At 47.4% G+C, this 24,402-nt stretch overlaps 1 protein-coding gene across 4 annotated transcripts in view; it reads left to right on the plus strand.

The window, feature by feature from the left end:
* The window catches only part of LOC140513484 (bifunctional peptidase and (3S)-lysyl hydroxylase JMJD7-like), a 33,807-nt gene extending 9,405 nt beyond the window's left edge, over nt 1-24,402 (plus strand). Inside the window, exons 7-26 of one of the 4 annotated variants that reach the window (XM_072623221.1) lie at nt 2,385-2,393; nt 4,580-4,632; nt 5,206-5,342; nt 6,166-6,297; nt 6,583-6,623; nt 6,996-7,038; nt 7,886-7,949; nt 8,547-8,677; nt 9,422-9,505; nt 10,332-10,369; nt 11,482-11,617; nt 13,266-13,402; nt 14,590-14,812; nt 14,986-15,103; nt 15,418-15,555; nt 16,289-16,393; nt 16,638-16,817; nt 17,442-17,608; nt 20,468-20,654; nt 20,891-24,402. In XM_072623221.1, the coding sequence (XP_072479322.1) occupies nt 2,385-2,393; nt 4,580-4,632; nt 5,206-5,342; nt 6,166-6,297; nt 6,583-6,623; nt 6,996-7,038; nt 7,886-7,949; nt 8,547-8,677; nt 9,422-9,505; nt 10,332-10,369; nt 11,482-11,617; nt 13,266-13,402; nt 14,590-14,812; nt 14,986-15,103; nt 15,418-15,555; nt 16,289-16,393; nt 16,638-16,817; nt 17,442-17,608; nt 20,468-20,654; nt 20,891-21,111 (2,344 nt within the window). In that variant the 3' untranslated portion in view covers nt 21,112-24,402. Of the gene's footprint in view, nt 1; nt 162-311; nt 2,856-4,562; nt 4,633-5,205; nt 5,343-6,165; nt 6,298-6,582; nt 6,624-6,995; nt 7,039-7,885; nt 7,950-8,546; nt 8,678-9,421; nt 9,506-10,331; nt 10,370-11,481; nt 11,618-13,265; nt 13,403-14,589; nt 14,813-14,985; nt 15,104-15,417; nt 15,556-16,288; nt 16,394-16,637; nt 16,818-17,441; nt 17,609-20,467; nt 20,655-20,890 lie in introns of those variants that run through there. The other 3 variants (XM_072623222.1, XM_072623219.1, XM_072623220.1) reach the window with 3 other exon arrangements.

Genomic DNA, 24,402 nt, shown 5'->3' on the forward strand with positions numbered 1-24,402 from the left:
GGTACCTTGGATCCCACTAGATCCTGTGGCTCCTGACCTGGTCCGATTTCCACTTTACAAGCAGGCCCAGCCCCTGCACTGCACAGTGAAAGCAGGAGAAATGTTCTACCTGCCAGCTCTCTGGTTTCATCATGTCCGTCAGTCTCATGGCTGTATTGCTGGTAAGGGGTCCAAGCAGGTAGGGGTGAGGAGAGAGAAGGTAATAGGGACTAGGATATATATAGAGCCTGTTCTGCAGGGAGCTGGGGACTGGGTCCAGATTAGGTGTGGATAGAGTTCAGTGGCTGGATTTTATCCTCTTTTCTCCACAGTGAATTTCTGGTATGACATGGAATATGACCTCAAGTACAGCTACTACCAGCTTCTGGACTCCCTCTGCAAGGCCACAGATCTTGCTAACGTGGACCTTCCATGAACTCACTGGATGGGTCACTCTAAGCTGGTCCAGAGAAGCCCCTGGAGTTTCAAGGCTTTTTCCTGGATAGACACAGGGTATGAATAGGGTTCCATTTAGGACACTTTTGCCAAACAGGCATGGCCTTTGGAACCAAGAATGAGCCATCAAACTGATCCAAACTCAGTCCAATCAGAGATGTGGAGGGACCTTTGGTCTGTTGAGGGGCTATGGAATGATGGAGATGTTCAAGGGGTGGTTAGGAGAAGAGAAGGGACGGTGGGGCTGGGACCAGACTTAAGTGTAAGAACCTTCCTGCTACCAAGTTCCTCTGTGAATGACAGTAACTCCAGCCCTTTCCCTTGCTTTGTGAAGCCCTTAGCTATCTCTGTAACTTATTTAATTGGGACTTGTTTGATTGAGTTCCTATAAATTGTTATTAGCCTTGATGTCATGTTGTCTTCTGTCTTTCTTTTTTTCTACTCTCAGCAAGGTAGGACTAACCCTACAGAGTGACCCTACAGAGCTCAGTGGGGCAGTTGGACATTTGACCCTTTGCTAGCTAGGAAGGGATCAGTACGAAGAAGCAACCTCAGATGAGAAAGGAGACAGCTTTAACCTGGCTCTGTCTTCCATGAAGAACTACTGGGCTCTTGGGCTCAGCTTCCTCTACTGAACTCCTGAGCCACTGCCTAACCTTCCTTCTAGGAACCTTGATGGAGACCCTGGTCTCTATCTAGAACATCAACAGATCTTCCTTTTCTTAATTCACCCAAGGCAACAAGATTAAGGGTCAAACTTTATGCATGAATTCAGAACAAGATGAAAACAAAGGCACAGAAATCACAAAACAGTCACATTCACATAGGAATTTATAGCCAAAGAATCCCTCAGCCGCCATGCAGAGAAGCAAAGGGAATAAGCATTTGTAAAACACCTACTATGGTCCAGGCTCTATGCTAAGTGCTTAATAATTACTATCGTATTTGATCTTCATAAAAACCCTGGGAGAGTCTGTTATTATCTCCATTTTTTAATTTAGGAAACTGAGGTAATCATTAAATGACTTGCCTAGGGTCATACAGCTAGTATCTAAGACCAGATTTGAACCCAGGTCTTCCTGATTCCAAGCCCAGCACTCTAACCTTTGTGCCACCAGCAGCCTCCATGTAAGCTTGACTCATACCGAAAGTAGGATCCCCACTTTAGCCTTCTTACAAGGAGTCATCCAGCTTAGGGAAACAAATATCTCCCAAGGCAGGCTGTGCTCATTTTGAGGACTCTAATTATGAGGAGGTTTTCCTGACATCTAAGTCTTTGTCATTTCCACCTCCTGCTCCTTGTGCTCCACAGGACCAAACAAAACAGATCTAATCTCTCTTCCATATAACCGCATTCAAAGACATGGAGCCAGCCATCAGATAACCCTTATTTAACTTTGTCTGACAGGGTCTTGGGTTCTAGGGTTGGACTGATGGCAGAGGGAGTGAGATGGTTTTGGGAGAAGCTGTCCTCAACCTCCCAGAGCCGTTCATTCTTCACAAATAGAAGACACCTATCTGATGACAGTGCCTTTCTGGGAAGGAGTTGGACTCCACAGTCATGCTGTCCCTCTGCTTCTTCCTTACCTACACCAGGCCCAGATCCTACCTTCATTCTGGGTTCATCACATTAAATCTTTCCAACATCTGTCTTCAGCTGCAAAATGCCTGAACATGTTGCCATCTTTTCTCTGAAGACCTCACACAGCCCTTTTCCTGGCCACCTCAACAACCTGAAGCTCTCCTTCCTTGTTAAGATGGGAGAGCCTGGGCCTGGAACACTCTTCTTACAAAGGCCTCAAGCTGGCTGTTTCGATCAGATCTGGGAATTCCTGTCCCGCTGGCACAGGAAGATTGTGAAACATGGGTTCTTACCAGTACCAGTAGCAGCTTGGGTTTTCTAGGTGGCCTTTTGAGAGTCCCCTTCCCAGCCTGGTGATTCCTTCAAGTGCCACCTGGTATCTTCCTCTTCAAACTCCTGGACATTTGGCTTTTTGTTAGCAGAGGTAGGGAGAGATCTGTACAAAGAAAAAACCTCAGATGGACAAGGGGACATCTTCCCTAGCCTTAGAACATGAGGCTCCCATCTGTTGGAAAACTAAGGTACAGGGAGTTGGGGGACTGGGATGAACCAAACAATGAACTCTGGCACCTAGCTCTGGCTCAGGGGTGTGGGGGTGTGTGTGTGTGTGTGTGTGTGTGTGTGTGTGTGTGTGTGTGTTTTGCCTGCCTAATTTGTACCTCAAGTAGTTATTTCAGAAATGGGTGTGGGGTTTTTGAGCCAAGGCCAGGGAAGGTGGGAGGAGCTCTGAGCCATCAGTGACATCCCTGGCCCCAGCATATCTACACACCCAGGCTTCATTGTGGTTGAGACTGCATTTTCCCCTGGTGCTCCACAGGATTTGAAAGGCATGGCTCTGGTAAGGACCCATTGGGGAACCAGGTTCCTGGTGGTTGGGCTCAGGGTCCTGGTACACCATTTCTCACTGCCAGGTTTCACTAGCTCCTGGGATGACCTTGTCCAAGCCTATTTCTCTTCCTCACTGGACCAGGAGTAACTAACGACACTGCCTCTGTTTATTGGTCCTGTGCCCAGACTCAGTAGTAGTGTTACAGAGGAAGGAGATGGGGGTTGGGGAGAGGAGCAGGGGAGCCAGGTACTCTCCATATGAGGCAGGGATGAAGGATCTAAGGATACTTAACCTGGACAAGAGAAGCTTCAAGGGGCATGTGGAAGATGTTTTCAAATATCTGAAAGGTCATTATGTGGGAAAATTAGATTTTATCCTGCTTGGCCTCAGAGGGCTGCCCTGGAGGCAATGGGAGAAATTGTGAAGATGCACATTTAGTCTTGATGTTAGATATTAGTTCTGTTAGAACTATCTGAAAGTGAAATGAGCTGCCTCAGGATAGCCCCAGGAGGCTGTTAAACAGAAGCTGGAAGACCACTTGTCAGAAGTATTATAGTGGGGATTCTGACTTGTACTGGATAGTAATTGAAGTCCCTTCTAAATCAGGGATTCTGAGCTTCTGAGACAAGGGGAGGAACTCTAGAATATACCGAGTCAGGCTTCAAGTTTAGAAAGTCCTTTGGGTGTCCACAAACAGACTCCAGATAGAGCTTCTTGGGACCAGAATTGGTTTCCATGCAATCTGAGGCCTCTGGCCACCAACCTCTGAGGGCCTCATAAGGAAATGAATGATTTGCCTTAGAGGTCATCCTTTGTGACTCAGCAGCTCCTGGCTTGGGGGTGTGGGGGCCTTAGGGCTGATCTGGGGCAAGCCTCCTTTGTTTTCCGGAGGGAGTTCTTGTCTTTGCTGTTACTCACTGATAAACTAAGGATAAGAGGAAAGGGTAGGTGGCACCCCAACATCCTTCAGGCACGTCAGGGTAGGCATTACCCCCATTGGGGGTATTTGCTGTTGGGAACTTCCTTCCCAAGGTCATGGAATGAGGCAAGAGAAACTATGGATGCAAAACTTGGGGAGATGGAATCCTCAAATAGAAACAGAATCGGTCAGTCAGCAAGCATTTACTAGGACCTGGGACTACAAATACAAGGAAGGAAGCTCTCCTGCTCTCAAGGAGAGAATCCATTTCTTTTTGGCTTATAAGCTGGCCAAGGGCCAGGAGAAAGGATCATACCACCACCACCAACAACAAAAACTAACCCTTTAATTTAGCATAGGGACCCAGGGCCAAGTTGGCAACTGGCATACCTTGTCCACTCTACCCTTTCTATCTTACTACCAAATCCCCCTTGCCTCCCTCATATCCAGATCAGCAGATAATCTGGGCTCAGTTATAAGATGAAATATAGGGGAGGAGGGGAAGAAAGAAGGGAGAAAAGGAGGATGAGAAAGATATGAAAGGAAGGAAGAGAAAGAAAAAAGAAAGAAAGACAAGGACACACTATATTGAAGGAAATAAGAGACTAGTTCAACAACTTCATCTCCATTCTCAATTCAGGACTGTCCAAGGGGAAGGCAGTGGTTGAATACATGCATGAGTTATGTGTCCTCTATGGTACACTCTTTGGGCATCAGACTGAAGAATAGCAAAAATTGCCCCAGTCTACGTCAGCCTCCAATATTCACACAACTGCTCATTTACCTCTTCCTCATAGCCCACCCCTGGTAGCAGTCTACTCTCTGTTCGGGTCCTAAAGGCCCATGGCTTCCCATCCAAAGACATATGTGAGTATGAAATTCCTTTTCTAGCCCCTTCCTCCCCTGTCAGCTTGATGATCCTAACTGCAACCAGGGGCCAGGACTAGGACTGGAGCCAAGGGATGATGAGGAGAGAATAGGGTTGAGGCCGACTAGAACAGCAGGGCAAGGGATGCTCCCAGGGAATACTGGGGGATGTTTGAAATTTTGGCTTCAGCTGATCTTCCATATCCCTTTGGCTCTGGCTGCAAATTTCCATAGGTCTCTGGAGAGCCTGGTGCTTCCCCCAGTCAGGAGGGAGGTGACTTGGATTCTTTGAGGGAAGAAATGGGAACCTGTGATACCAAAGGCACCATTACTCCATGGAGGCATCATGGTGTAGTGGAAAGAACACTAGATTTGGAGTCAAAGAACTGAGTTTGAATTTTTGTCTGTGCCATTTAACACCCATGAGTCTGGTCAAGTCCCTTAACTTCTCCGGACCTCAGTTTCCTAGTCTGAAAAAAAAGTGGGGTTGAACTAGGTGACCTCTTAGGACTCTTCTGGCCCTTGATTGATGATCCTACAATTTTCTGAATGGTGTTCCCTCTTCCTCTGTAGTAACCCCCTCTGACTGCTATGTGAGCCTATGGCTGCCCACAGCATCAAGTCAAGAATTTCGGACACGAACAGTAAGGAACTACAAGAATCCCGTTTGGAACCAGACCTTCCGCTTTCGGATCCATAGCCACCTCAAGGTGCCACAGACAGTGTACACACACACGTACATGTGCATATGTGCACACATGCACACACATATGTCCATGCACGCACGCACAATGGCTTACTGCTGTCTTTTTTTTTTTTTAACATCATCTTTATTTCAAAATGTATCCTTTCCCCCTCCCCATTCAGGAATTAAAAGGGAGAGACAGAGAGGAAGAGAGATGAAGAGAGATGAAGAGAGACAGAAGGAAGGGAGGGAGGGAGAGATAGAGAGAGGAGGAGAGACAGAGAGGGAAAGGAACAGAGAGATGGAGGGGAGAAGAAAAAAGGAGAGGAGAGAGAGAGTAGGTGGGAGGAGAGAAGGAGAGACAGGGAGAGGGAAAAAGAGGGAAGGGGGAAAAAGGGGGTAAGGAGAGAGGGAGAAACAGAGAGAGGGAGAGAGAGCAATTCAGGAACACTAATTCCACAGACTGATCAAGTCTGACAGTATATGAGGTATTCCATACTGCTGTTCCCTGAATTTTGCAAAGAAGAAAGGGGTCCACATTCATTCATTCAGCAAACATTTCCTTCAACATTTCCTTCTACCCATTTGTAGTCTCTTAATCTCCTTGTTCCTTCTGTCAAGCTTCATTTTGTCTTGTTTTCTCTGCTCTGCCTCCCCCGCTCTAGACCCTTTCTTTGAACCATTTCATTTATTTCCTACCTCCCTTATCAGTTTCATCATCTGTAAAATGGATTTAATAATAACCCGTGTCTTGTAAGGTCTTTGTGAGGATCCAGTGAGGTGATGTGTGTAAAGCATTTGTAATATCTTAAAGCACAGCACGATGTAAGTGTCATTACTGTTCTCAGAATATGCTGGAGCTGAAAGTGTTTGACCAGGACCTTTTGACCAAAGATGACCCCATATTCTCTGTGCTCTTTGATGTGGGGACTCTGAAAGCCGGGGAGAGCCAGAGGGAGAGCTTTACCCTCAATCCTCAGGTGAGACTGTGTTCAGCACTTTCATGGTGAGGAGGGAAGCCCTTCCTTCTCCAAGTTCATCTATTTGTAGGCTCAAGGGGCAGTTGTACTTGGGAGCATCAGAGGGAAAGATGGAGAGAGCTAGTTTGAGAGTTATTATTCACTTCTCTCTCCCCATATGGAACTCCATCCAGACCAGTTTCTCCATCAAAGCCAGTGTCCCCAGTCACACACACACACACACACACACACACACACACACACACACACACACCCCTTTCCCAACTGACTTCTTTCTCTCCCAAGGGCAAGGAACAGCTGGAGGTGGAGTTTCATCTACAAAGTCTGTGAGTCTGGGGCTATCTGGAACCACTGACCTGCTAGGACTTCCTGGGAAGACCCTGTAGGATAGCCGGCTGACATAGTTCTGTCACTAGATAGAGCCTTCTCCCCTCCCAGATTTGATATAAACTGTGTAAGATTTTTCTATGGGGAGGGGCCATTGATCATTGGGAATGAGTGCATAGAGTCTCAGTAGGGGAACATGTATGGGGCTGTTTCTTAAAACATAGAAACTGGAGATGGAAGGGATCTTGGAGATCATCTTGCCTCACCTCCCTCTTAAGAAATTGAGGCCTAGAGGAATTAATGACCAAGGTGCTGCATTGAAAACTGGTGGCAAAGCCAGGATTAGAAATCAAATCTTTTATTCCTTTCAGCCCAGCATGCCATGAACAGCTCATCTCCAATGGTGTCCTTGTGGTAAGTCTGTCTGTTCAAAGGCATTGAATTGAGATGCCTAAAGACCTTCTCCCCTCCCTCCCCACTGTAACCTGGTCCTCATCACCCCTTGCCTGAGGTCCCTTCTGAGAGAGGACCCAGAAGAAGCATGACAAGGTGGAAGTAGAGCTGGCCTTGGAGCCAGGGAATCTTGCCCCTGACACACACTGACTCAGTGACCCTGGCAAGTCACTTAACTTGTCAGTGCTCTAGACAGCTCCCTAAGTTGTCTCTAACTCTCTGAGACTATAAGTTGCAGAGAAGATGCCAGCTTACATTGGTAGAGTGAGGCTTCTCATCCTGAAGTTCCCTCTATCAATGAAATCATAGGTCCAAGTCCCTATTTGTGGAGGAAGGGACAAGATGGAATGAAATGGGAAGGGATAACATGGGATGAGATGGGATGGGATGGGATGGGATAGGATGAGATGAGATGGAATAGGAAGAGATGAGATGGGATGGAATGGGATGGGATAGGATGAGATGGGATGGAATAGGAAAAGATGAGATGAGATTGAATGGGATGGGATGTCTCCTACTTCAGCATTTAGTTTCTGGCTTCCTAAAGAAAGAAGAGAAGGAGATGTAGTCTCAACACCATAGGTATTTAAGTATGCTGGGACCAGGAATGTCACAGATGGTTCAAAGCTCCTCCCCTCCCTAGTCTTAGCTCAAACCCTACACCCATCTAGGACCTGGGGAAGGTCCCTAATCACCTGGGGGCAAGAATAGCATGGTATCAGGGGATCGAGAATGGGAATAGGCTGATTGAGAATGAAGCATGGAGGGATTAGGAATTCACATCTGAGCTCTTCCATTTCTAACTCAGGCCCGAGAGCTTTCCCATTTGGATGTCCAGCTAGAAAAGATGGGGAGCATACAAGATAACTCAGGTAAGCCTCCTTTATTTATCCTAGGGGTATAGACCCTGCTTCTATCAACCCTTACTCTCCACCCTTGTGAGTCAGCCTCCCTAGAAGAGAATCCAGGCAGCACGGTGCCATGGAAAGACATCTGGGTTCAAATCTTGACTCTGTCACGTAGTACAAGTCACTTAATCTCTCTGGGCCTTAGTTCCCTCACTTGAAAAATGGGGGAATTGGACTCTAATCACAGAATCCATCTGTGACTCCCAACTAAATCTCTGATCCCAGGAAGAGTAAGGCTTGCAGCGTCTGGTGCCTGGCTCTAATGCCCACCTCTACCTCCCAGAGTTGTTCAGACTGTTATAGCCTTTATCTCCCCTTCTCTGTTGGGAACAGAGGAGGAACTGGGCTGGGGAATGTGGTCGTTCATCCCTTGCAAATGACTGATCTTCATCCTGGTGGATCGCGCTTCATTATTGGCATATGTTGGCAGGAGGCTAACCAAGACCAATGTGAGCAGGGCTTTCCCAGGCACCCCCTGTAGCCACTGGCATTAAATGGGAGGGGAAAGATTGAATCATCTCACCTATCCCCTCAGTTTTCTTTGTGTTTTCTGTGTTCCAGAGTCAGATGGGGGAGTGGAAGCCCTAGTGCTGGGGTCTTATGAGGGCAGCCAGACTGTTACCCCAGGCACTGGCCCCATCCGCTTCCACTGTCCATCTTGCTGGGAGTCAGAGCTAAGTGTTAAGCTCCAGGTAATGTTCTCAACCTCCCAGGAGGACAAGAATGTGTGCGTGTGTGTGTATATGTGTGTGTGTGTGTGTGTATGTATGTATGTATGAGCATCTATTAAGTGCTTACTAGGTGGAAAGCACTATGCTAAGCATCAGGGATATAAATTAAAAAATCAAGACTATCCCTGTTCTTAAAAAGCACTCAATCAAAAGGGGGGGTGGGGGTGGTGGATGACATCTACAGGAAGTTTTAGCCTCAAGGTAGCTGGAAAGGCCCAGTGGTCCTCAGGGCAGAGCAGCAAAGGAGGTGGTAATACATCTTCTTTAGCATCATTTCCACTGGTGAAACTACAAAGGTTTCTAATGCTGAACTATTTTATGGTACAAAGGACTTTGATGGTGGGAACGTTCTTTTCTGGTTTTCTCTAGCTAAGGCTGCAGAGGAGGTGGGGGTGCTGCTGTACCTGTAGACATATCTCCACAGGGATTGCTTTTGGGGAGGATGTCCCCTGAACCCCTCCACCCCAGTCCTACTGCCAATTCTTTCTTCCTCTTTGATAGCCCATTTCCCCCTCCCGTTGCCCTTCCCCATCCTAGAGAAGGAGAAGATCACCTGTGCTTGGTGGCTCTATGACTCCTAATCTGTTGTCCTCTTGTTTCCACTGTGTTCCCATCCTGTGCCCCATTAGGTTGGAATGAGGTTGAGTGAGTTGGGTTTGAGGTGATAGTTTGTTCCTTCAAATAATTAATCTTTACTTCTTTCAGGGAACTTCCCAGGAGTCAATGAAGGTGCCACTGAAGTCATTACCTTCCGGTCACATGGTGAGAGTGTCCTTACCTGCAACAGAGGTAGGAGCCCCAAGTGACAAAAGATAATCTGCTTGGGTCCCAGAAGGCCTAGCCACCTTTGTTTTTACTTTGTAAAGCTTTGGTTATGCCTTTGGTTTTTTACACCATGGTTATATCCTAATATGTCTCTTTTCATTTCCCCCTCCCCCTCTGCCTGCCCCCACTGAGGTCTCTCTTGTAACTAAGAGAAACCGTTAAGCAGAATGGGTTGAGGAAGCCTCCATATCTGACGCCTACGCAGCACTGCATGCTCATGGTTTCTGCCTTCCCAGGAGGGAAAAGCATTTCTTCAGCTCTTTCCTAAAACGGCTCTTTTCCTTTAATCTGAGCTCAGCTTGCTTGTAGCATTGTTTTAATTTATGTTATCCTAGTTAATGTGTATATTGTTCTCCTGGCTCTGCTTTCCTCATCCCCGATCCGTTCATACAAGTCTTTCCATGTTTCTCTGAATCTCTTGTATCTGTCACTTTCAATGGCACCATAGTATTTCACTGAGTTCATTATACCACATTATACCAGTCTCAGTCTATGGGCATCTACTTTGTTTTCTGTCTGTCTTTATATGTTCTTTCTTTTCCATAGGACAGTACTCTGAGTACTTAGAGTAGATCCCTAGGGCCCCGGGTTTTGTAGGAAGTGTCCTCTGAGTAGCCCTGATCTTCAGCCCCCAGGCCATCCCTGAAGGTGGTGTGCTGGGGTTTGAAGAAGTCAGGGCACAAGGCTCTGGGACTGTATTTTAGGGCTGCCCCGAAGAGGGAGGCAGGGAGGGAAGGCTGGAGCTTGGGTGTAATCAACAGTACATGACAGGACTATTAATGATTTTCAGGAACCTGCACTGATGATGCAGCTGAAAACCGAGAAAGGGTGAGTGACTGGTTGCCTTTGGCAAGAGAAAATGGAGATAAAGGGAAACAGAGCTTGGGGAGAAGGAGAGGAGTCATCAGGCAATAGAGTCATCAAGGTGGGAGGAGCACGGTTAGATAGGGAGGCTGCTGCAGCCCAAATTAATGTCTAGCCAGATCTCAAAGCTATTAAAGGGCATGAATCACTCTCTCCAGAGGATGTGGTAAGGACTCTAACTGACCTGTGGTAGCTAAAGTTTCTTGTTTTCTGTTTCTTTAAGTTCCAGCAGTAGTTGGCACAGGGATGCAAAGAAGGATGAGCAGGTACAAAGAGAAAGGTCCATGATAGAGCCTACATTCCTATTTGGGCGTCTGAATCATGCACAGATGGGAGAAACAGGCCCAGAGGAGAGAGGAAATAGACTTTTGATTTCTTCCCTCCATTGATTAGCATATGCTGAGGACCTCCCAGGCACTAAATCCTTTACTGTTCACAGAATCCAGTTAGGAAGGCCCATCTTCTGCTGTCTAGACCCTTGCAGTCAGCAAGAATGACTAATAAATCCCACATTACATTTATTGAAAGTGCAGGTCGCTGAACTCAACTGTCTGATCCGTATAAGTATCCTGATACGCTTGGTTATGGACCAGTAGTCACCACCACATCTGACTCTGCAGCTCATGAGCATTTCAGGTGGTAGGGAGGGGAGCTCCTTACCTTAAAGAGGTTGGGGACCCCAGATTTAAAGAGAAATATTTGGCCCTTCTCTTTTTTTTTTTTTGATTCAGCACCCAATAGGGTCAGAAGGAGGGTGAACGTTTATGACTGAGGATTCTGAAGTCAGCCTTGGCATGGAGAGTTAGGAGAGTTTCCCAGCCCTGCAAGGTGCCATTTGTTGTGGAGTGTGGGTCTGTATGTACAGAGATGACTTTATAGTCTCTAGCAAGGGAGCTGAGGAAGAAAGGAAGGAGTTAGGAAATAGAGTAGGGCTGAGAGTGGGGGGGTCAGAGGGAGGCCAGTTTCCTTCTCTCTAAAAGGTGTGTGAGGTTCCCTGAGGAAGGGACTTAAAGAGCCCCCACTGACACTGCCCATCTTGGACTGATACGCTGCCTTCCAATCCCTGGCTGTTGTAGCCCTGACGAGCTGGCAGTGCGCCTGGGCTTTGGGCTGTGTGAAGATGAGAAGGTGTTCCTGAGGAAAAGGAACCAGGTGGTGGCCAAAGCCTTGAAACAAGTCCTGCAATTAAAGGATGAGCTGCAGGAGGATGAGGTTTGAGGGCTGGGCCTGTGTGGAGGTGGGGGTGGGGCCCTCCCTGACCATCTGAGCCAGGGCTGCTGCACCAGGGCTGAAAGTTAGAACCCAACCAAGCCAGAATCCTCCCTGCATTCGAGGCCAGTGACATGCAGGCCAGAACCTCAAGCAAATTAGGCGTATCCTTGCCAGGCAGGCCTGCCCCCCAACTCTCTGTCTGGCACATCCTGTCTCCACTCTTGTCAAGCGCCTAATGAGCACATGGCTTTGTCTGAGACAGAGCAGAGGTTTTGATTTGGGAGAGAGGCAGGATGGCCTAGGGAGGAGAGGGCCAGTCTTGGAGTCAGGAAGACCCAGGTTCAGGGCCTTCCTCTGACTTACACTAGCTGTGGTCACTCCCTTCTCAGTATCCTGAAGTTCAGCAGCTGATCTACATGAGTAAATGAACAAGTGAATGTAAAAGCATTTACTATAACTGCTAAGTTTACAAATAGGAAAAATCAAGACAGACCCTGCCCCCTGCCCTCGAGGTGTTCCCTCTTTAATTGGGGGAGAGTTTAGCTAGAGGCCCTGAGTGCGCTTGCAGCAGGGTGGATGTTAGTGCCCTGGGGTCTGGGGACACAGCAGCAGGGCAGATGGTAAGGTATGGGCACAGAGGCAAGAAGACAACTTGGAGAGTAAGGCCAGACTGCTCTGTTTTCCTGAAGCTTACATCTTATTCCCAGCTCATCCAAGGGGTGAGAGCAGTCATGCTACTTTTCTCAGCTGGGGTGTAGGAGACCCAGGGGTGTGGGGCGGGGAGGGGAGAGAGAAAGGAAGGGATGAAGAAAGGGGGCCCTGGCTGGTTCATCCTGAAGCAGAAGAAATTCCCTACAATGATGAAATCATAAGTTTCCACCCTACCCCCCCAAATTTGGGAAGCCCCCGTACACATAGCTTTCCTGTCAATTCCAACTCTCAATCTTATATCCCTGTGTCCTATCTGAAGCCTCTCCATAAGATTCCATTGGTAGAGATGAACCCCAGAGCCCCCTGAGGATGCAGATCTTTTTTCCATAGGGAGTTGTCCCAGGAAATTTGGGCTAATTCTGGGTCATCTCCTGAGGGGGATAGAGCCAGTTCTATCACTTTCTTTTCCATGCAGAGGTTAGGAGTAGACCAGCAGGTGACTGGGGATTCTAGCTTGTAGACGATTGAGAGCCCCTTTATGTGGGGAAAGGGTGAGAAGAGGTGAAGGAGGACGTCATCCTTGTCTGGTGTTACTGGGCTTCTTAGGAATGGGAGGTTTTGTGGCTGGTCTAAACCCTTTGGAGTTCCTGTTGACCTCAACATCCTCCCAGTGCTCTCCAATGGGAACCTGGAGGGTTTGGTTGGAATTAGGGTAGAAAGTCATCGGCTCTGGAGTAAGAGAATCTGGGTTCAAATCCCACCTCTGATGGTTACTGCCTAGGCAAGATGTGTTACTTCCCTGGGTCTCAGTTTCCTTATCTGTGAAAAGAGGGGGTTAGACTAGGTAACTTCTGAGATTCTTTCTAGCTCTAGTCCTATCAACCCTAGCTCTGTAGTGAGTTGTAGGGTCTTTGAGCAGCTGGACTGTGTCCAGTGCCCTGGGGCTAACTCGGAGTCTACTGCTCAGAGGCCTCACTAGGGCTACTCCCATCCTCAGATTCCAGTGGTGGCCATTATGGCCACAGGTGGTGGGATCCGGGCGATGACTTCCTTGTATGGGCAACTCTCAGGCCTGAAGGAACTGGGCCTTTTGGATTGTGTCTCCTACATCACAGGAGCCTCAGGTTCCACATGGTGAGCCAAGGGGTGGGTTGGGTGGAATTAGCCTGGGTGGCATCTGGGAGGGTTGGGGCAGGGTTGGGCAAGGCAAGACCCATGGGGTTTATCATCGCAACACCCTCCAGGGCTGCTATGCCCAGGCTGAGGGGGCTGAGAGCATGCACATTTTTGGGAGAGGATGCTGCAGTGAGTTTGCTGCCTCCTAAGAAAGTACCTCACCTCTGGGAAATTCTCAGGTCTCTGACCCCTACAAGATTGTGGGAGTACCTCTAGTTCTGTGCTAGATCTGATTAGAAGGGGAGGTACTGGTTCATGGCCAGGAAAGCTCACCTCATTGATTCAAATGCTCCTTGAGGGCAGGTACTGGCTCACTTGCCTTAACACAGGCCTGGCACAGAGTAATAGAAAAGAAAGAGGTAACAAGCATTTATTAAATCCCAACTATATGCCGGGCCCTGTGGAAAGCACTTTACAAATATCTCATTTGATCCTGACACCAACCCTGGGAGGTAGGTGCTACTATTCCCATTTTACAGTTGAGGAAACTGAGGCAGGCGGAGCTTAAGTATTTGCCCACTAGTCAGTGTCTGAGGTCACATTTGAACTCAGGGCCTCTCGACTCCAGGTGTAGTGCTCTATCCATTTCACCATCCAACTACCTCTGTTCCTCCCTTCCTTCCTTCCTCCCTTCCTTCCTTCCTTCCTCCCTTCCTTCCTCCCTCCCTCCCTTCCTTTCTTCCTTCCTTCCTCCCTCCCTCCCTACCTCACTTCCTTCCTTCCTTCCTTCCTTCCTTCCTTCCTTCCTTCCTTCCTTCCTTCCTTCCTTCCTTCTTCTCTCCCTCCTTCCTTCCCTCCTTCCCTCTCTTCTTTCCTTCCTTGTTTCCTTCCCTTCAATAGGTATTATTATCAAGAAAAATTTGAGAGCTTAATAAATGTTTTCATTCATTCATTCATTCAACAGTGAGTATTACTCAGTACCTATCAAGTCCTAGACACTATGGTAGGTTCAGAGGATCCCAAAACAAAAACAAAGCAATTTGTGTCCTCAAAGTGCCTGTCTACACTCTGCCATTCTTTTTCCTTGGAGTACGAATTAAACAGGGAGGGGTCCAGTGACTTGTTTTCCCCCAGTGGGCATGAATTTTGTATGTAGTCCTGAAATGACACCGTCCCACTTCCCCTGTGTCTCTATCTTTTCCCAGGGCCATGGCCAACCTATATGAGGATCCAGACTGGTCACAGAAGGACTTGGCAGGGCCTACCGCAGCAGTCAGGGCACAAGTGATCAAGAACAAACTGAGCATATTGGCCCCTTCCAGGCTACAGCGGTATCAGCAGGAATTAAAGGAGAGGACTCAGCAAGGCTACCCTCCCTGCTTCACAAACCTGTGGTCATTGCTTAATGAGGCCCTGCTGCATGATGAGGTGGGAAGGGGTTTGGGGTAATGAGGGTTGCCCATGGCTCTGGGTAGGGAAGGGTGCCACAGGGAATGAGCCAAGCCCTTAGTTACTGGGGGATAGGGATTAATGGGATGGAGAGGGGTAGTTGGGTAACTGGAAGGACATGGGATTCAGGCCCCAATAATCTTTCCATCCAGCCCCATGACTCCAGGCTGTCAGATCAGCAGGAGGCACTGAAGCATGGCCAGAACCCACTGCCCATCTACTGTGCCCTCAACACCAAGGAGAAGAGTCTGAGCACCTTTGAGTTTGGAGGTGGGTGGAAGGGAGCCAGTGGGGTCTGCCAGACTGGGGAGTGGGGAGTAGAGGGGTCCATAGGAAAGAAAGAAAAAGACTTTCTAAGTCTACCCTGTGCCACCCATTTGCTGTTGTGATGGTTCTGTACTCTAAGCTTAAGGCCCAGCTCCCTGACTGAATGGCTTGGCCCAGGAGCAGGACTTGTTTTCTCTGTGGGAGAGATCCTACAGGCTCCCTGCCCTCAGCCACCAGCGGCAGGACTATACTTCTCACTCAAGCAGTTCTTAACCTCTCACCATTGTGGGTGAGTGAAGATGTTGCCTTTCCTACAGAATGGGTAGAGTTCTCCCCATATGAGGTTGGCTTTCCCAAGTATGGCGCCTACGTCCCTTCTGAGCTCTTTGGCTCCCAGTTCTTCATGGGGAGACTGATGAAGCGATTACCTGAGTCCCGGATCTGCTTCTTGGAAGGTAAGAGGGAGCAAGGAGGATCCCAGGGGGGACTGGAATGGGGGAGATCACTGGCCTTTCCTTGTGGGGATCAGTTTCTGAGCTCCTCCTCCTCCTCCCTGTGGGCCCCCTTGACTCCAGGGAGGCCAAAAGGGCCAAGTGTTGTCTGTGGTGTCTCCAACGCCTCCTATGGTTTTCTTGTTTGTTTTATTGATGAAAATGGCATGAAAGGAGATTCATTACCCTCCACCTTAGTGCTCTCCCTGAGGACCATGGGGCTTTCTACCTGACCTGCAGTTAAAAAGCTCTTCAATGTGCTGTCTCCTTCTGTTAAAGTCTGAGCCTCTTGAGAGGGACTGACTGCCTTTGCTTTTCTATTTTCCATTTATATCCTGTGTTTAGCATCATGCTTAAGAAATGCAGATCTTTTTTTCTTCCTCCCTTCCTTCCTTCCTCCCTTCCTTCCTTCCTTCCTTCCTTCCTCCCTCCCTCCCTCCTTCCCTCCCTCCCTCCATCCCTTCCTTCCCTCCCTCCCTCCCTCCCTCCCTTCCTTCCTTCCTTCCTTCCTCCCTCCCTCCCTCCCTCCCTCCCTCCTTCCTTCCTTCCTTCCTTCCTTCCTTCCTTCCTTCCTTCCTTCCTTCCTTCCTTCCTTCCTTCCTTCCTTCCTTCCTTCCTCCCTCCCTCCCTCCCTCCCTCCTTCCCTCCCCTCCCTCCCTCCCTCCTTCCCTCCCTCCCTTCCTTCCTTCCTACACAGGCATCTGGAGCAACCTTTATGCAGCTAATCTTCAGGACAGCCTGTACTGGTCGTCAGAGCCTGACCAGTTCTGGGATCGCTGGGCTCAAGATCAAGTCATCCTGGGTATGCTCTGCACTCTTTGGGTTGGCACTTAAACAGAGGATAGACATGGCTTATCTAGGCCCTGTGAAGTGACCTTAGGAATGGTGACTCTCCAAACCTGTTCCTGGTCCCCATCCTTCCCATCCCTCTTTCTTCATGGGGGTGAGAGTGGGGGTGGAGGGAGAGAAGTGGGCTCCCAGCATAGGACATGAAGACTTTAGGAGTCTCCATTCGCTGAGGAACTCCCTCTCCTTCCAACTTGCAGACAAGGAGGAAATCCCCTCTCTGAAGATGGAAGAGCCTCCCTCCACTACAAACAAGATTGCCAAATTCTTTGTGGACCTTTTAACCCGGCGTCCCTTGGCAGAGGCCTCTCACAACTTCCTGCATGGTTTGCATTTCCATAGGGACTACTTTAAGCACTCCCATTTCTCAGCCTGGAAAGGTACCGGCTTCCCAGCTATCTCTTCTTAGATCTGGCTCATCTTTCTATTTCCTTTAAGATCCTTCCCTTCCCCTCCAGCCTTGGGGCTGCCTCGACTGTCTTACTGTGCTTACTTGCTGCCTGACCCACCCCCTAATTCTTTGTGTGAGCCCTGACCTATGTGACCCACCCTGGGGTGGAGGAGCTTCAGAGGGAAGCTCTTCTATGTCATTTAAAATAACTCTTTCCCTAGTGTTGAGCACAAGGCTGGCGCTTAGTAGGCACGTAATAAAAGTGTGTTTACTGATTCATTCTGGGCCCATCTCTTGAGAGGCAGTGTGGTATAATGCATAGAATGCTGGTCCTAGAGTCAGGAAGATCTGGGTTCAGATCCTGCATCTGACATGTCTAGCTGTATGACTCTGGGCAAGTCACTTAACCTTTTTAGCCTCAGTTTCCTAATCTGTTAGTTTCAGGACTTTTAGGATCCTTTCCAACTCCTCATCTAGGATCCTCCAAGAGATACTTTCTCTTGGAGTACTCATGGAGATACTCTCATTCCTCTTGTGAAAGACAGTTCTTGGGAAGTGAGAGTGTTTTGGTGCCCTTAACCTGGCTGTAAACTGGCTCTGCTCTCTACTGTAGGCACCAAATTGGATGGGCATCCTCACCAGCTGACACCTATGGAGCCATATCTCTGCCTGCTGGACGTTGGCTACTTCATCAACACCAGCTGCACTCCCCTGCTGATGCCCACGCGTCAAGTGGACCTTATCCTGTCATTAGACTACAACCTCCAGGGGCCCTTTCAGGTTAGAGATGAAAGAGTGAGGCCTCATCCCATGCAGTGGGACTGGACTGATTGGAGGAGTGGGATCCTGGGAGGAAAAAGTCTGGGATACAAGGCCTGGGAACCTAACACAACATTAATAATGTCTGGCATCTACATAGCATTGTAAGGTTTGCAAAGCGTCTTCACAATTACCGTGTGAGAGAGATACTATTATTATCCCTATTTTACAGACGAGGAAACTGAGGCTGCAAATGACTTGTCTAGGGTCCCACAGCTATTTTAGTGTCTGAGGTTGGATTTGAACTCAGATCTGCCAGGCTCCAAATCCATCCTTCTATTTACTGTGTCACCTACTAACACAACTCTCTTTCACTCTCTGTCTCTCTCTCTCTCTCTCCATATATGTGTGTATATATGTGGGTATGTGTATGTGTGTATATATACACACACCCATAAATATATGTATATATAACATACACATATTCATACATATATATATGTCTTTATGTACATACACATTGCCACAACTGTATCTCCCTGCTCTCCTTGCCCTCTTAGGGCTATGGGAACAGATATGTTGCACCCTTTACCCAGAATCCCCCTCCTTGGCTAAGGTTGCCCTTAGTGACACCTGGGACTAGACCTTGGAAAGGCACTGTTCTGCTCACTCAGGACACATAAAAACCTGCGGGGGTAAGTTTCATTACTTTACTCCCTGTCTACAAAGTTGGTGTGGCCTAGTAGATGAAGGGGCCAGCTTGGGAACTAGAAAGATATGGGTTCTAATGTTACTACCTCTGAGACCTGCTGGCTGATGTGATCACCATTCAGTCACTTTAATGCCTCAGTGCCCCAGGCAGCTCTTAAGACTGTTAATTACTTAAGAGCTGCCGATATGCATTAATGAAGGGCGTTCCATATGCAGATAAAATCACTAGTTTGAACAAAAACATTTTTTTTTTAAAGACTAGTCTAATTGGGAGAGGAGAGGAATAGGGAGTGGTAATGTTCTGGTAATTTCTTGGTATTTACTTTCAAGACTTCCTGGCTCCCACTGGGAACCCAACTGGCCAGTTCCAGTTGAGCCATGCAGTACCCTCCCTCCTTCCTCCTTCCTGCTTCCTCCTTCCCTCCTTCCCTCCTTCTCTCCTTCCCTCTTCTCCCTTTGTCCACGCAGGGAATCATACCCTTACCTGTGGGTGCTCTATCCAAAGGAATATAAATTTTGATGGCTGAAACCTTGCAAGATATCTTGGGGTTTACAGCTAGATTTCTTTCTTAAGGACCATGCCTTAGACCCAAATCATTCTGGCTGTCATTGATGCCAGGCCAAGCTTCATTTGGTCATTATTTGGGTTCCAGTGGCTCAGAGTGAGTGAGTATAAGTAGCAATTGTTTCTGCTTTGGCCAGAAACCCTCCCAGCGTCTTCCCCTCCTAGATTGAATTTTTTTCTGGACTAGGTAAAGGAGATCATTCTTTGCCTCATTTCTTCTTACCTAGCTTTAATCACTGAATGTGTGTTGTCTTAGACAAACTGAGACCTGGGAAAGACCTCAACTTAAAAAGACCAAAATGTCCCCTTGCATCCAGGGCCATCTCCATCATCCTGATCTATATCCTTGTCATTGGACTCAGGTGGCTCAGGAGGAGAAAATGAGGCTAGTGACTTTGTACAGCCCTCCTCACTTAAATCCAATTCACTTGCATGTTATGGCATCACTTCCCTGATGCCACAGTCCTCCTTGAGAACATAGGACACACAACAACAATCCTGGCCCCCTGTAGCAGTCACGGTCCCCAGCATGGACCTACACTGCTGATGTCACTGCAACTCTCCCCCTCCTCACCTCTGTCTCCTGCTGTTCCTCAGTCCCAGCTAATATCTCACCTACCGGAAGCCTTTCCCATCCCCCTTCATTCTCATGCCTTCCCCTGTCGATCATCTCCAGTTTATCCAGGGTATCTTGCTTGTACATGTTTGTTTGCCTGTTGTTTCTCCCATTAGACAGTGAGCTCCTCGAGAGTCTTCCTTTGTATACCCAGCACTTAGCCCAGATGCCGGAAATGTAGTAGGTGCTTCATAGATGTTCACTGATAGGCTAACTCTATCCTTTGGACCCCTTTACAGTTTTCCACATCCAAGTATCAGTATTAGGAGGGTGGTCAGAATTTGGTGATTCCCATTGTGGTGTAGAGGAAAGAACAAGTCAGGGGATCTGTGTTTGAAGTCTGGCTCTGTTGCTCATGCATCATGTGACTTTGGACAAGTCACTGCCTCTCTGGTCCTCAGTCCCCTTGTTTTTAAAATGATTATACTGGGCTAAATTAATTCCAAAGGTCTCTTCCAGGCAGCTAGGCAACATAGTGGATGGAATGCTGGGCTTGGAATCAGAAAATCTCGTCTTTCTGAATTCAAATCTGGTCTCAGACACTTACTTTGTGACTCTGCGTAAATCACTTAATTTTGTTTGCCTCAGTTTTCCCATCTGCAAAATGAGCTGGAGAGAGAAATGGCAAACCACTCCACTATCTTTGCCAAGAAAACTCCAAATGCAGATATGACCAAAACCTGAACAACAAAGGTCTCTTCTAGCTCTGATAATCTGAGTCAACTTAGATTCACAGGGTTTCTACCTGTGGGGTGGTCAATTTTAAAACATGCCCAAATAAAACTTAAGACTCTTTTTTTACTTTTTAAAACTAGCTGGTTTAGGCTAATGTCCTCAGGCTGGATTTTGCTTTTATCTGAGTTTGTATTTAGCACATGAAGTGTGGTCAGTTTGTCACAACACGTTTCTCACCAACCCAACCCTGGCCTTGCCAAACTTTTGTAAATCATATACCATGCCTAACTTGGGGCTTACTTTACAATTACAGCAGTTGGAACTGGTGGGCCGGTACTGCCAGCAGCAGGGGATCCCATTCCCCACCATTACCCCAAGTCCAGAGGAGAAGGAGCTGCCCCAAGAATGCCATAGATTTTCTGACCCCGAGTCTCTAGCTGCCCCGGTCGTACTCCATTTCCCCTTGATCAATGACTCCTTTCGGCAGTACTCAGCCCCTGGTGAGACCATTCTGTACCTTCTTTGAACCTTTCATCCTTGTTTCATCTGCTCAGTGCCCCAGCACCTGCCCCTTTGGTACCTTTTTCCTGTCTTCCCCCAGCCCTTGGTATTTCTGCCTTTTCCACACTTTTCTCATGTGGTCCTCCACACACAGTTTCCCCGTTTGCCCTTCTTGTGATCCCTTCCTTTACAATGTTCCTCTCTCATGCTGATCATGGCAGCTTCTTCCTTGCAGGTGTCCAGCGGAAGCCTGAGGAACTGGCAGCTGGGGAGGTAAACTTGACCTCTTCTGGTTCCCCTTATCATTATACAAAGGTGTCATACAGTGAGGAGGATGTGGACAAACTACTCAGCCTCACCCAGTACAACATCTGCAACAATCAAGAGCAGCTCCTCCAGGCGCTTCAGGAGGCCGTGCAGAGGAGGAGACAGCGGAATCGTCAGGGGCAGCAGTGATGGGGAAGTCAGCCAGCGAGTAAATGGACCATTGCCACCAGATGAACTGGGCTGCTGGTCTGCCATCCTACTCCTGAACCTCCCTCAACCTGCAGACTTCTTCACACATTCCAGAGTTTCAGAGGTGGAGGGACTGAGTTGGTTCCTTGGGTATCCAAGTTCCATCTAGTTGAGGCCTTGTTGGCTCTTTCACACCTGTGGCCAGACCTTGGGAATGTCCTGGACATGAGGTCTACTTCAGCTTGCTTCTGAATTTATTACCATTTTCAGCAAGAAGTTCTGGAGAACCCCAAGAGGGTGCTGTAGAAATGAAGACCTGGAAAGCAAGCCTTATCCAAAATATCTGTTTGGACCATCAGGGAAAAGAAAAGGCAGCCAGCCACCCTAATGCAGCTGTACATCCTGTGCTGTTTTCATGTGTTCCTGCTTGGAGAGGACAGGAGCCTTAGGGCACGTGGAATACTAGGTCAGACAGCTCATGCTCACTGGTTGTGGCAGGAGGTCATCTGTGTGTGTGTTTGTGCATATGTGTGTACATGTGGCAGGGAGGGGGAAGGATGGAGAGATAAGAGGAGAGGAGGGATGGGAGGAAAGCTGTTGGAACACAGACTGGTTCCTCTAAATGGGTGGACTACATTAGATATAGGAATCAAAGCCCTAAGACATGTATCCTGTTGATTTTCATTGGTGCTAAGACAGCACAGACCTGTGATTTCTAGTATTCTATGATAAAGATTGTAGTATAACCATTTTCTTTTTAGCTACCTAAAAATGATCACATTTTTCTGTAAAGATGACTGGGTTTATGATTTACGTTACATTTATGATTCACATTTACATTAACTTCAGCCTCAGTGCTGTCCTTTTCCATTGGGGGCTGGAAGTGGCAAAGGGGTGAGTGATAGTGGCAGGGGAGTGGGAGTAAGTATTAGGGAGGGGCCTTTACACTCTGAGAAGGTTGTTCCTAGGATGTTGGCTAGGCCTCAGCAAGGAGATATACAGGAAGTAATGGCCATGGTATAAGGTCTTAGAGTTGGATAGGATTGGTATAATGGGGGAAAAACACTGTTAGAGGATCTGGGTTGAAATCCAGATCTGCCATTTATTACTTGTGTCTTTCGGGGTAAATGGCTTAAGCTTTCTAGGCTCCATTTTTCCTATTTATAGAATGAAGGGGTTGGACTTCTTGGACTCTGAAATCCCTTCTGGACCCAAATCTATGGTTCTCTGATCTCTGGTCAATTCCTAGCCCCCCATGTTGTGTTCTTGGGCAAATTGTTTACCTTCTGAGCTTATTTCCTCATCTGTAAAATGAGGGTTTGGATGAAATGGTCTCTAAGATCTCCTCTGGCTTTTAAGATTGACTCCATGACTTCAGAGGTGATCTGGTCTGCGCCCTACCCAATCATGAATCTCCTCTACAATAGCCATCTATATATCACAGTATTTATGATTGAAGGGCCCTTGTGGTTACCTACTTTGGTCAAGGAGCCTGGAATCCAGAGAAGGGAATTATCGGAATTATATTGCCTCAAGTCACACAAATAGAGAAAGCCAGGATTCATATCCAGGTTCTCCGATGCCAAATCTAAGGTTCTTCCCACTGGTACATCCTTGACAAATGGTTGTCTGGCTTCCACTTGAAGATCTCCCATGATGCTGGCACTGCCACACACTCTTGGTAGCCCTTTCTGGTTTTAGGTCACCCCAGTTGCTGGGAAGGTGGTTCCCCTTGCCTCCCTGGTCCTTCCACCATTAGTGCTAGTTTTGCTGTTCTTTGGTCAAACAAGGTAAGTTTTCTCTCTTTTCCAAAGACCTTCCAATGATCTGAAGCTGACACATCCTGCCTCCCCTCCTCTCCTGCCCTCTAAGTCTTATCTTCTCCATTGCCTCCATTCTTTCAATCCATCTTTCTTTGGGAGGGTCTTTCATCTCAGGGTTCCTTGCCAGGCTGGTCACTTCATTCTGGACTCTCTCCAGCTTGTCCATATCCCTTCTGAAATGTGGCAGCTAGGACTGCACAGAGTCATACAGACATGCAGTAACTATGCACAACAAGACTTTCAAAACCCTCGCTCTGGACACCACTCTTCTCTTAATGGGGTGCTCAACTGAATGAGGGATATTTTTTTGACTTGGCTGCTAGTCACATTGAGTTTGTGAGCCACAAAGATCTGTATGCTTAATTTTTTTTAATTGATGTTTTATTTTGACACAACAGATACTTTCCAACAAATACTTAAAAATCCCCTTCACAAAGTACATTCCCTGAAATAGTTAAACAAAACCACTTTGGCCTTTTCCACATGAACTCTGTTCTCTACTCATACTTGCACAGTTCACTATTTTTAGCCCAAGTGCGAGACTTTATATTTATTTCTAACGATGATGCAATGGAAAGAGCTCTAGTTTTAGAGTCAGAAAACCTGAGTTCAAATCCCACCTCAGGCACTTCCCATGCAACACTAGGCAAACTATTTTACTTTATCTATAAAATGAGAGGAAATACTGTCTATCTCTGCCTTGATTCTATGATCCTACTAGCTTTATCCCACTGATTGAGCCTGTTGAAATTTTGGGGCACCCTGGTTCTATCATCCAATGGATTCCTTCTCTCCTAGTTTTATGTCTGTCACAGATTCAGTGAGTGCGCTGTCTAAGCTTTCATCCAAGTCACAGAAAACTTGAAGACTTAACGGGATGGTTGTAAAGACAGAGGCCTAGGGTAATAGTGGTAGGAGATACTGACTCATGAATCAATACTCTTCTGGTGCAATCAACCAGCTCTGAATCCACTTTATAAAACTTAATTCATATCTCTTTATTTTGCCTACATGTTCATCAGAAGAAACTGTCTTTACTGCCTTGCCTAAATCCAGGTATCCAATGTCAGTGGACAGAGCACTGTGCCTGGAGTCAGGAGGACCTGAGTTCTAATCTAGCCTCAGACAGTTACTGTGTGATCTTGGGCAAGTCACTTAACCCTGTAGGTTTCAGTTTCCCAATCAGTAAAATGGGGATAATAATAGCACTTACCCTCCTGAGTCAGTATGAAATAACTGTAAAGTGCTCAGCACAGTGCCTGGCACATAGTAAGCACTATGGGCATACTAGCTGTTATTACTTCTAACTTACTAGTCTAGCCACCTGTTGAAAAAGAAATGAGATTACTGTGGGTAGAATGATCTCTTCTGGATGATGAATCTAGGTTGGCTCCTCCCTTTCAAAATACTTACAAATGACTCTTTTGACCATCTGTTTTAAGTTGTTTTTTTTTTCTTTTTAAACCAA

The sequence above is a fragment of the Notamacropus eugenii genome, chromosome 7, assembly GCF_028372415.1.
Source record: "Notamacropus eugenii isolate mMacEug1 chromosome 7, mMacEug1.pri_v2, whole genome shotgun sequence".
NCBI classification, from domain to species: Eukaryota; Metazoa; Chordata; class Mammalia; order Diprotodontia; family Macropodidae; genus Notamacropus; species Notamacropus eugenii.